Source organism: Pseudonaja textilis, chromosome Z, assembly GCF_049901715.1.
Source record: "Pseudonaja textilis isolate UNSWEBS1 chromosome Z, rPseTex1.2, whole genome shotgun sequence".
In the NCBI taxonomy this organism is placed as follows: domain Eukaryota; kingdom Metazoa; phylum Chordata; class Lepidosauria; order Squamata; family Elapidae; genus Pseudonaja; species Pseudonaja textilis.
In genome coordinates this window covers 106,042,612-106,056,292 of record NC_142008.1, presented here as the reverse complement: position 1 = coordinate 106,056,292, position 13,681 = coordinate 106,042,612, and the positions used below count along the sequence as shown (strand labels likewise).

At 34.9% G+C, this 13,681-nt stretch overlaps 1 protein-coding gene and 1 long non-coding RNA gene across 2 annotated transcripts in view; one reads left to right on the top strand and one right to left on the bottom strand.

Annotated features, from left to right (window-relative positions):
• Positions 1-13,681, top strand: part of LOC148124208 (uncharacterized) — a 465,649-nt gene that overhangs the window by 102,612 nt on the left and 349,356 nt on the right. The window lies entirely within an intron of this gene.
• LOC113448509 (olfactory receptor 14J1-like) lies at positions 2,410-3,360 on the bottom strand. Its single transcript, XM_026719226.2, has one exon. The coding sequence runs from the start codon at positions 3,358-3,360 to the stop codon at positions 2,410-2,412; it is 951 nt and encodes a 316-aa protein (XP_026575011.2).

Genomic DNA, 13,681 nt, shown 5'->3' with positions numbered 1-13,681 from the left:
TATGAGTTATGTTGTGGCCTGTAAGGTGCAGAACGTTTATGCTTGACACCAGCCAATTTTAACATTGTTTGGAATCTATTATTAATAAACTCAGTCCCATTATCTGTTACTAAAGTAATTACCTTATGTTTCATTTTTCTTTCTGCAAACCTTAGCCAATTAAAGAAATTTTGGAATGTTTCTGTTTTGTTTTTCATTAAATAGCAGAAATCGTACCATAAATAATGATCCATTATACTCAAAACATAGCAGGCACCTCCCAAACTGGGTTCTTAGGACCAATTATGTCAGCAAACACAATCTCTAAAGGTTTCTTGGTCTTAAACCCATTTCGTCTGTTTGCAGGAGTAATCTTGCTTTTTTCCTGGTTACAGGCATTACAGTTTAAATACTTGCTACAGGGTTTTAATTTTACTCCCTCTGACAATTCAACAGTTTGTTTGAGCATTTTGAAATTAATGTGCCCCACACGTCTATGCAGTAAATGTACACATTCATCATGTGGCTTAACATTGTTATAAACCGAGTTAGCCATCTGCATCTGGTCATCATGTATCACATATAAATCATTCCCTAAAGTAGCAGTAACACTTTTACCCTCTTTCTCTATTATACAGTTATCTCCCTTAAAGGTTACTACATAATAAATATTAACTAAAGCCCTTACTGATAATAAATTATATTTCAGTTTAGGTACATACAACATAGGTAAATGCTCATTTACATATGAACAATATGCAGTACCTTCACCGGATGCTTTTATCTTCCATCCATTTGCCAATGATATATGTTGCTTACTTGTGGACATCTTTAAAAACCTCTCTCTATTTCTAGTAATGCACTGCGATGCTCCACTATCAACTACCCACAAATCATGGTTTACAGCTGAATTACTAGACATAGGTAAATTCACATTCTTCTTAGCCTTCTGGTGATTACTAGTATTCTGTCATTTGCCCTTCTACAGAATCTAGCTATGTCCCCTAGCCCCACAAGAAAAACATTTCCTAACAATATAGTCAATTGAAGACAAATCCTCTTCTTGTGGTTGTTTCTTCCTCAGTTGGTCCCTATCAAGCCATCTTCTTGCCTCTTCTAACAACCTTCCAGTTATAGCAGTCAGTTTTCAGTCCAGGGATAATCCAAATAACAAAGTCCAGTATCATAAACAGTTCAGTAATCAGACTCACATTAATCCAAGAAGAACAACAATCAGCAACAGTCAATAGGTAAAAATGCAGGAACCAAAAACAGCAAACATCAGAATGTCAACCAACTAGCAACAATAGAACAGAACAACCCAGGTTTCTGGCTCCATCTTATAGCCGTTTGAGGAACCATACCCAATTACAATTTTAGCAGTCTCTTAAAGAGACAGTATTAAATGTCTATCCTGGTTTATATATTTCCAACCCAACTGTTAGGTGACTATCAATTCCTAACAGTGATCTCCAGAGGTTGTTAGCCCAATGGATTGGATCCAGTTGTAGGAGGCTTGGCTGTTGTTGGTGTGTTTGAGATGTGGGTTGTGGAGATAGGTGGCTGTAGTTTCTTTTCAAATCTGCAGTAAAACACATTCAGGTCATCCGCTAGTTGTTTATTCTCCTTCTGCCTGGGAAGGAGGTTTGCTGTAGCCAGTGATGTTTTAAAGAGTTTTCCACACATTTGCTGGTTCGTTTGTTGAGAACTGATTCCTTCACTTTTCAGAGTAGTTTCTTTTTGATGCTCTGATCTCTCTTGTTAATATGTTTCTGGCCTGGTTGTACAGCATTCTGTCACCTTTTCTATAGGCTTCCTCTTTGGAATGATGTAGCTGCTTACGTTAGCTGTGAATCAAGGTTTATTGTTACTATATATTTGCAGGTTCCTTGTTGGTACACATAGGTCTTCGCAGAAGCTAACATATGATGTTACAGGATCTGTACATAATCTATACATAAGAATTTGATATAATAACTGTCAAGGGAAAATAGCACCATTTTAAGCAGATTTAATTTTAAACAGATTTAAGAGGTTAAAATTTAAGATTTTAAAATACTATATTCCAGGGCTTTTAACTTTTAAACTTATGAGTATAATTATATATTGATTAATTGTCCTCACAGTTAGGAAATTTCTCCTTAATTCCAGGTTGCTTCTCTCCTTGATTAGTTTCCATTCATTGTTCCTTTTCCTACAATATTCTGGAATTTTCCATCCAATTACTAATTGGGACAATCCTTTTTCACTTGTGGAAACAGAAAAAAATAGGCATGTTGTGCTATTTCTGGAAGAATTTCCCCAGTATTGTAAGTTTCTTTCATTTTAACATGTATCAATATGGCACTTATCAGTTTACAAGTAACTTGTACAAGTAATAATAAATGCAGCCTAGTTTTTTTTTGCGATTGGAGTATATAGAGGTTTTTTTTATCCAGAAATACACTTGAGGTTTGATATTTTCTTGTACATTTTCCTTATATTTAGCACTTTAGCCAAAGCAATTTTGATGTCTCTATTTCTCATACTATAGATTATAGGGTTTAAAAACGGTGGGATAATGCAATATAATAAAGTTGAGATGAAGTCCAATGAAGTGGAGGAAGTCTTCAAATAAGCAAAGAAACCGGAGAATAAGAATATGGAAACCACAATAACATGGGGTAGACAAGTAGAAACTGCCTTTTTCCTTCCTTCCAATGAGTGAATTTTCAGCACAGCAGTGAAAATGCATACATAAGTATAAAGAATAAATAAAAAACAAACAGATCCTAAAGCAGACATGACCATAAGTACTTTGATTTCATTTTTGTTTAACCCTGTACAACTGAGTTTGAGGAGCTTTGGAATTTCACAGAAGAACTGATTGATGATGTTGGAACAAAAAGGGGTTCCAAAGACAAAAGAGGCATTCAACAATCCATTAAAAAGGCTGCTGATCCAAACTGCAAAAATCATATAAATACAAGCTTGTTTGTTCATTATTTTTTCATATTGTAATGGATTGCAAATAGCAATATAGCGATCATATGCCATGACAGTGAGGAGCCACAAATCAGATCCCAGAAAGAAGACCAAAAAGAAAACTTGACAAATACATCCAAAATAAGAAATGTGTCTTGTATTCATGAGAATATTGGCCATGGATTTAGGCAGAATGACTGAAATGGCCAGAAGGTCTTGTATGGCCAAGTTCAGCAGGAAGAAGTACATAGGTGTATGCAGTTGATGGTTGAAAATTATTGCAAAGATGATGAGGAAGTTTCCTGTTAGAATTGCAAAATATATCACCAGAAAAACAAAGAAATAAAGTAGCTGCTGTTCTTGTACTTCTGAGAATTCCATGAGCAGAAAGTAATAGTTTGTGGATTGGTTATGCATTTTCCTCTCAGGATGTTTGTAGTAACTGACAAAAACAGAAAGACAGCTATTTTAAAAGAAGTCTGTTTCAAAATCATTTATATAATTCATCTGGAATAAGAAATCCAATTCAGCATGGGGATAAGGATTTCATTCATTCATTCATTCATTCAATATAAATCAGCAGTTAAAATATACATAGCAATCAAATAATTGGCTGATTAACAACACATTCAGCATCCTAGTCTTGGCTATCAATTCAGTAATCTAATTAGATATTTTACCTATTTACTACAATTCTAAAGATTCTAGAAGTTTTGCTAGATTGGTAGTTTTTTTTTTTAAAATGAGACATTATTATCTACAAGTCTTCAGATAAAACCAGTTCTTACTGCTATACTGCTATTCTCCTTTCCTATACTGCTATTCTCCTTTTCAATATTCACTGAAACAATTTTTTATTAACTTTCTTTAAGAATAATGGTTGCAAGAACATCTAGTTTAATGGAAAAAAAGACTACAGTGATATGATATCAGTGTTCCAATATCTAAGGGGCTGCCACAAAGAAGTATCCATCTACATTACAAAGCATCTAAAGGCAAGACAAGAAGCAAAGGATAGAACAACCTGAGGACAGGAGAGAAGCAGCCTAGAACTAAGGAGAAATTTCCTGACAGTAAGAACAATTAATTAGTGGAAAGACTTGCATCCCAACATTGGGGATGCTTCATCACTGGAGGTTTTTAAAAAGGAACTGGACAATTATTTTTCTGAAATGGTATAGGGTCTCCTGCTTGAACAGAGGGTTGGATTAGAAGGCCTCCAAGGTCCCTTCCAATGCTGTAATTCTGTTATAATTCCAAATATATTCACTAGTGAATGATCATAACTGAATCTTTTTAATCAAAAAATCAAAACTATTCTGAAAAAAACGCCAACTGTCAGTTCCAATAATTATTGAAATATAAATATGGAATAATTATTAAATATTTGGAGTTAGAAAGATAAAGTCTAAGTTATTTTCCATCAATATATTCTAAGTTGCAATTCTTTAAAATCATTTCTTCCTTTCTTTTGGAGGAAATCATGCTGGTGCTCTTAATTTTCTCAAGACTGAAATAAAACATTGCATCAATAAAAAGAAGCTCATTTTTTTTTTTTGAAAGGACAGATAGAAATCACTATATAAATAGATTTAAAAATAATCTCTTTTTGATTAATGCAATATTCTAAAAAAGAAAGCATTACATATAAGAAAAGTAGATGAATAAAGTTAAAAAAGCTTACCATACTTCCTGGTTTAGGGAACAAAAAGAACAGAGAATTCTCATGAATTTGATTGAAAATTTATTCTAAGAGCTAATTATAAATAAACTAAGAGTTATTATCAATAGGATTAACTACACATTGCCTATCAACATGCCAATAACTAGAGGTCAAAATTGTACCCAATGTTCTGTTATGATGGTAAATTAACAATATGATTCCAGAAGGCTATTAGCTTCTCATCCATCCTTTGAGCTTCTTAAGAGGAACTTGGGTACTTTAATATTACTATGATTTTTTTCTGAAATAAACGCTAGTATTAATCATGTCTCTAGAATCAATTACCTTTCACACATATTTCCAGTATAATCAGGTTTTGATCATGAAAGTCTCATAGTAAAATAATGAATAAATACAAGAGAAACCCCATATCAGTTTGAGGACTAATATCATTTTTAAAACCATATCAAAATTTCTTATATTTTTTGGACAAATGCCATATTCTGAGATGAAATATAGATATCCTTGTAAGTGCATTTAAACAAAAGAACAATGGACATATTTTAAAATTGATCCCATGCGATAATTTAATTTCTCTTTTACAATACTTTATTTTCCCATCTTCATTCTCTGACATTAAGCACTTTGTAAGGGCTGATATTCAACATCATTAAATTATGACCATTTGTACTTGAATAATGATATTAATAAAACAGGCAGAAATGAGAAAATTCACTGAAATGATCCACAGTTCTCTCTACCTGCCCAAGCAGTTAGAGTATAAAGTGATATAATGAAATTACTATGCATATAAGCAGCTAACATTAAAGTTGAAATTTTCTTTGAAAAAAAGAGAGAGAAAAAGTTTTATCACTCACAAATGTTGGCAAGCAGAAATATTTTACAATCTAAAACTAAACCCTACCCTTTTAGTTTTCAACACTGAATGTTCACCCATTCACGCAATCTTACAGAAAACAAAATGTTTATAAAGAAATAGAAAGGAGCTTATTGACATGTATTCTGGGGGCCCCAGTGATTTCTGTTTATTCAATAAGGCCACTGGTTGCTCCTCCCAAATCAGTTCCAGAAGTCAATGCAATTAAAATAGAGAGAGAAAGAACTAGTTAATTGTCTCTTATAAACTGAAGAGCTATTTTCTGAAAGTATAACAGCTCTGGCATTTGCCCCCTGTTTTCAGAATGCCAAGAAAAAAATTCAATGCCAAACCACAACCTAAAGAGAAAGTAATCCCCACCAATGAACCACAAGACTCCTGCACATGCCTTAAATGCTACAAAACTCTAAAGGATAATGAAAACTCCATCAAATGTTCTCTATGTAACAAATATGCTCATCATGACTGCTAGGGATTACCCGAGCAAATGATTCAATACCTAGAATCATCCAATGAGTTTTCATATCTCTGCAAATCATGCAGACCCAAACTGGATCTGTTGGAAAGAGTTGATACCATTGACACATGAATAACATCCCTTGACACCATAGTAGCATCCCTGGATGCCTTAAAAGAAAGATTATCCAGCCTTGAAAAAAAAAGACACAACGCAAAAACCTGAACATCTAATAGCTACAAACCACATCTCTACCCAACAACCACAATGCAATCCACAACCCAATCCACAAAAAAACATAAGCCAGACAAATAATGATATCCCAATCCTCATCAGAGAAGCTGTTGAGTGTGAATGGAAACATCCAAATGCTATATTATTTGGTCTAGAGGACATCAATGATAATGATGACATCACAACTGTCTGAAACATCATCAGTGATTATCAAGCATCAACCATCTCCCCTGATGAAATACTTGACATTTCCCACATTGGCCGAGAGCTCAAAAACAGAGACGGCTCTGTGACCCCACACTTCTGCAGGGTCATTTGCAAAAATGAATCAAGCAAATGTAAATTCATTTACACTATAAATTCATTCGCCAAAACCAACACAAACCATAAGAACCTCTGTTGTCGCCCTGACCTAACCATACAGCAATGTGCCTTCTCCTGTGTACTCCGCACTGAACTCAAAAAATGTCTAGACAATGGAGAGAAGGACCTGTACATTGACTACCATGCTGACTGTATCAAAAATAAGTCACACAACCCGCAACTCAGCTTTAACCTTCAACCACAACCCTACCTCAACCAATCCACCATCACCCAAGACTAGGCACGCACGCACCTAACTACCTCAATTCCAACTACTGCTGGCTTTAAATCCAAGCTACTCAATGCAAGAAGCCTTGTGAATAAAATACCTGAATTTTTCCTCTTACTAAATATGGCTAAATTCAACATCATATTTGTCTGTGAAACATGGCTCAACATATCTCTCCCTAACTCCATTACCACAGTAAGAGACTATCATGTTTACTGATCAGATCATGAAATTCGTAGAGGAGGTGGTGTTGCTATCTTCTATAAAAAGTCCTTACATCTAAAAAACATCCAAGTTACCCAGGAGCTTGCTCTTCCTGAGACCATCATCTGTGAACTATCCTTAAATATCACATTTCGATTCTTACTATGTTACAGAGCACCTAATTATGACATCGAACATGTAAACAAGCTAAATACACTACTAACATGGGCAGCATCCTGTCCACATGCTTTTATCTTTCTTGGTGACTTCAATCTACCTCACATTGACTGGACCCTAAATGAATGGACAACTGAACCCATACACGCAACCTTCTACAATGCTGTTACAAATCTGGGACTGGAACAACTAGTAACCAACAACACTAGACTAAACAACTGTCTCGATCTCATCTTCTGCAATATTTTGAATTTAATTTATGAAATACAAAATAAAGAACCCTTTTCCAGCAGTGACCACAATATGATTGACTTTTGTCTTAACATATGCCCACACAAAAATCATCACAATGATGTAATCCCCAATTATAACTTCAAAAAAGGCAACTATGATTTTATAGACAACGATTTCTTGTCCCTTGATTGGCAATCTCTATTCACTGGATGCAATACTGTTGAAGACCATTACAACATATTTTTACTTGAAGTCAAAAGAGTCATCAAACTATATGTACCAACAACAACTCCCCCCCCCCCCCAAAAAAAAACAGATTACCTATAACAATAAGGAAACTTCAATCCAAAAAGAGATCACTCTGGCAGGAAAACAAAACTGGTCACGTTGCCAATTTCAAAAGCCGATACAAAAATTTAGGTCACCAGATAAAGACTGAATGCACCAATTATCACATTAAACAAGAAGAAAACTTTCTACACATCAATTCTACCTGCTCTTTCTACAATTTTGTAAACAACAAACTAAAAGACTCAAGGTCCACTAAAGCACATTCTTCGGCTCAGTATTTGTAAACAGCAATGGATCATGCCCAGTATTTCCTAGCTGAACCACAGAAAACTACAATGATCTAATACATATTGATTTTACAGAAAACAATGTTGAAAAAGCACTACACAATGTAAAACCATCTCTATCTATTGGATCGGATGGAATATGTACCTACTTCTTAAAAAAGCTATCCACTGCCATAGCAGAACCTCTAAGCATAATCTTTGACAAATATTTCAGGACCAGCTCCTTGTCAAACCTATGGTCACTAGACACGGTCATCCCCATCTTCAAAAAGGGAGACCCCAGCCTAGTAGAAAATTACAGACCAATCTCCTTATGCTGCATCACCTGTAAAGTCATGGAATCAATTATTAACCAATCCATTATCCTCCACTTAGAGACAATCAACCTACTCTCCAATAAACAAATTGGTTTCAGGAAAAAACCATCCTGTAATCTGCAACTCTGACACTGCAAAAACATATGGACTACACAACTCAATCAGGGCAAAGCAATAGGCACAATCTACATAGATTTCTGTAAAGCCTTTGATTCAGTGGTACATGACAAACTACTCCTAAAACTAAAATCTTACGGTATCTCTGGACACGTGCATTACTGGATAGAAGCATTCCTGTCAAACAGACAACAAATGGTCAAAATTGGGAGAGTCCTATCAAATTCTGTACCTGTCAATAGTGGTGTCCCCCAAGGCAGTGTTCTAGGATCAACTCTCTTCATATTCTACATAAATGACCTCTGTGATCATATCAAGAGCAACTACGTTCTCTTCGCTGATAATGTAAAGCTATTCAATACCACAGACAATCCTGCTACCCTTCAAAAAGATCTTGACTATGTATCAGAATGGTCAAACGAATGGCAACTTCAAATCTCAACAAATAAATGCTCTGTCTTACATATTGGCAAAAAAAATCCGAAAATAAAATACAAGCTGAATAGTCAAGATCTTGTTGATGATCCAAGCTCTGTAAAGGACCTTGGAATACTCATCTCTAATGATCTAAGTGCTAGAGCCCACTGTAACTACATAGCCAAAAAGGCATTAAGAGTTGTTAACCTAATCCTACGTAGCTTTTTCTTTGGTAATATCACACTACTAACTAGAGCATACAAAACATTTGCTAGACCAATACTCGAATACCGCTCATCAGTCTGGAACCCACATTACGTATCTGATATTAGCACAGTTGAGAAAGTCCAGAAATATTTCACAAGAAGAGTTCTCCACTCCTCTACTCATTGTAGAATACCGTATGCCACCAGACTTGAAATTCTAGACCTAGAAAACCTTGAATTACGCTGTCTTCGGTCTGATCTAAGTATGGTATATAAAATCATACATTGCAATGTCCTACCTGTCAATCAATACTTCAGCTTCAACCATAACAACACAAGAGCACACAATAGATACAAACTCAAGGTTAACCGCACCAAACTTGATTGCAAAAAATACGACTTCAGCAACAGAGTAATCAATGTCTGGAATACTCTACCTGACTCTGTAGTTTCTTCCCCAAACCCCAAAAACTTTAACCTTAGAGTGTGTACTATTGACCTCACCCCTTTCCTAAGAGGTCTGGAGGGGGTGTGCATAAGTGCACCAACGTGCCTACTGTCCCTGTCCTATTGTTTCTTTTATTTTTCTTATATGTACCCATTTCATGTATTCATAAATATGTATATTCTTATACCTATTATCTTGTAAGCAATTGACAAATCAAGTAAATAAATAAATAAATAAAATAAAAATAAATATCAATGGAGACTTGTGAAAAGAGTTCATGGTTGTAAATTTCAAGGAACTCATATTTCTGCAACTTTACTTGTTTGGTCCACACTATGGCCACTACAAAGAAGGCCCAACAGTGCCTGCACTTTCTGAGGTTGCTGAAAAAAAGTGGTCTGGGTGACAAGTTGCTGGTTACTTTTTACCGGTCTACCATTGAGAGCATTTTGGCATACTGTGTAATTGTGTGGTATGCTGGATGCTCTGCAGTGGATAAGAAGAATCTTCAGAGAGTTATAAACACAGCACAAAAAATCATCGGTTGCTCTCTTTCTTCTTTGGAAGAGATTGCAAAGACCAGACTCCTCTCTAGAACACTAAAAATCTCCACAGACTGGTCTCATCCTGGACATTCATATTTTGAACTGTTACCACCAGGGAGGCATTATAGGTGTCTTAAAATGAGGACTAATAGATTGAGAAACAGTTTTTTTTCCAAGGCAGGTAATTGTCTTTTTTTCCAAGGCAGTAATTGATCTCAAACTTTTAACTCCTTTCCCCCTTTTCCCCTTATTACCATACTTTGTATTATTTGATCATTGAAAATGGCTTCTTCTTCATCCCGCCCTTTTTCTTGCTCTTGAAGCTTTTTCTTTTGCTTTTCATAGTTCAAGATCTCCATTTCAAGAAATTCAAATACGAAGCCAAAGGATCTTTCTGCATCTTCTTTCTGTTTTTTAAGACTCATCTTCAATTCCTCCAGGAGTGATGCCATTTTAAACACTTTTGAACAACCACCTGATTGACTTTAAGTAAAAACAGAAAAAGAAAGAAAAAAAAACGATGCCAAACCCTTTCTTTTATATCACCAAATGATCCCAGACTGTTCCTTCTTGTTTTTTTCCTTTACTTTTCCTTTCCGTGGGTTACTGTATCTTTTAATAAGGTTTCAGTTACAATGTATCCTCAGGAGTCTTTTCAAAGTTTCACTGTTAATCCTCTTTATTTTTCCAGATGGTACTCCATTTTTTCATTATTCCAAGTTCCATCCTTTTGTCTCTACTCTTCTTCTTTTTAGGGCTTTAAAATGACCAAAGAAAAAATCTTTATTCTCCTTTCGACACTTAAATTTCAGCTTAAAGTTGCCTATTAGTGTCAAAGTAGATTAATATAGATTTCTTTCCATTCCATTTGTAATTGTCAATATAAAGGTAAAAAAAGGGGTTTTAACCTCCTTTTCTCTCTCCTTCGCCACTTAAAAGTTTCTTTCAGAAGTATCCCTCTAGGTACTTTTAGATTCAGGGTACCTTGCTTAGATGTTCTCTGTTGTTTAGCCCGGTCTGTCATGCTTTCCTCTGTCTTCCTCCTGCACAATCTTATCCAGTCGGGTTCTTGTTTGAGGTGGCCGTTTCTGACCACCAATGCAATTGCCTTCAGGAAAAGGAGTTTAGACCAGCCAAGGAGGAGAGATGCAGCTCCCCTCCACTTGGCTAGCAATCTCCCCCATCTTCACCACCTCTATGGGGTGGCTTCAGCCTCGAATCCAAAGGATCGGGGTGCTCCAGCGGCAAGCACAGATTGAAACTATGCACGATTGTGGATTTCAGTTTGTTGCTGAAGAAACCCTGACTAAATAACTTTTAAGAACTATAAAATAGAATGGAATACCTTTATTGTTATTGCATTTCTATGAATACAATGAAATTTGAAAGCTACTCCAGCACAGTGCCCCAAACACCACGCACAATCATACTACAGAGTATTTAATAATAATAATAATAATAATAATAATAATAATAATAATAAGACTAAATCACAGACAAAAGTATAAGTATAATGAATAAAAAGATATAGAAATTTAGATAAAAGAAATACAATTAAATAAGAAGAAAATGAGATAATCATAAAAGAAAATTAAGAGAATTAAAGGGAGAAACAGTGAGAAGTTGGAAAAAGAGTAATAAGATATGAAGTTGAATATATAAGATGAATTTGCATATGAAATTGTGTCTTTATGGAAATGTGATAACCCGGAACCATGCTCTGCTCAAATAAGATGTTTTATTTGTTTTGTTAAAACTCAATAAAACTTTATTTTTAAAAAAAGTTATTTAGTGATTTTCCAATTTGTTTCTTCCCAATTGTCCAAATTTTAAAGTCTTTTCTTCTTTTCTTTTTCTTCCGTCACCTTCCTTTTTTTTAATCTTGTAAGATGTTCTGTCAGGTAGCTTAAGTAATTAAAATCCAAATTGGCCTGCTGAATTTCCTCCAAATTTTAAGTTCACTGTTCAATAAGCAATTTTAATAGAGATCTATTTGCAGTTCAATTTGCCTTAGAGCTTTTCAGAGAGCTCACTAATGTTTCCAAACATCCAAGTCACCTACCATAATAGAATCAAGGTCAGATGTTGTTTAATTTCTCTTCTTTAATTTACTTGTGTTAAATGATTGTCACTTTCACTTTGGTTCCCACATTGTAATGCTCCTTCTCCTCCAGTAGATGGCACCCCTACTCTCAATTCCAGCATTAGACAGTGTCAAATAGCTGATTCTCAAACAAATCAAGGGGAATTAAAAATAAAAAAGCAATTTCTTCCAATAATCACTTTTCAAGTAATTGTTGAATCTTTTCCAAGATTTCTATGTTTTAAAGCTTCAATTAAATATTTCTTTTACTCCTGGGTAATCTTTCTCCCGGTATTCAATCACCACTTTCTTACTACTTGGAGATTGTCTTTTTGGAATTTTTTTAACTTGGGTTAGATTTCTAGCATAAAAGTTGGAAGTTGTCTCACCCAGTTTCAATGCTCTGTCCTCCAGCACAAATCTTAGTGACCCAGTTGTCACAGCTTGTGACTTGCCACCTGAAGTCTGGCAGAAGTAATACTTCTGCCATTGTCACCACATTGTCTCCTAAAAATGAAAGAGGAGGAGGCCATTTCACCCTTCCAACTATGTTCTACAGACATTTCTTTTAATCCAATTTGCAATGATCCTAGATTAAAATGAATTGTTCTTGAACTCTCAATGCATAGCTCAATTAGTTATACCCCCCTTGAATCTCAAAACTGGAAACTTACATTTGAATCTGATCCAGTTATATTTACATAGGATATCTATTTGAACACAGACATGGAAATATACTATATGCATATACACATAAACATTTGTACCAATATATCTGTATTGGGAAAGGGCAGTAAGGAGTACCAACCATTAAAAATGTACAATATTTTATATGAAAATTCTGAACGTTCTGCTATCTCAGTTCTGAAATAATAAATTGGCAGGCTATTTAATGTGCATCTTGTATTATTTTCTGTTGCTAGAGCAGCAAGATAGCTTAATTCTTGAATCATCATAACCCTAAGGAGAATCACCATACATCTTTCAGTCTTATCAGTCTTAGTGACTGTGTGTCATAGCCGTTCCAACACAAATGCATTCTATTCTTTGGACATTATTTGACAAATGAAGGTCCACAGTCCGTCTTTGAATTTTATACATTGAACAACTTACCCATACCTTAGATTAACTTGATTTGGTGACTTTTGAGATCTTTTCCTCTAATGGCTAATTTTCATGAATTCCATAATGTCTTGATGCATACTTTGTTCACATCTGTGCTAGAGGCAATGAGTTTGAAATGTCCAAAATGGCAACATAGGATTTATTTATTTATATACATTTATATACATTTACATGATACTTGGCTATTCTCACATGTAACCACACTAGTTTTAATTGCAAAACAGTATCAGTTAGTCAGCAGTGTAGCCAGATTCTTAAAAAATGGAATTTATGTATCTGAATTAAGCCACTTTGAGTCACCATGCACAAGTATGCAGCAATATAAATTTTCTAAATAAAAGTAGTCAAAAAGAGGCAATTATACAAAACAACAGATTCAGATTTGTCAATCCCAGCAATAAATGGTCTACAGCATTGTTGATGTTACTGAAACATAGTCCCAG

What these genes read in the sequence shown, in the direction of transcription:
- LOC113448509 (XM_026719226.2), bottom strand. Translation starts at nt 3,360, where the DNA reads ATGCATAACCAATCCACAAACTATTACTTTCTGCTCATGGAATTCTCA.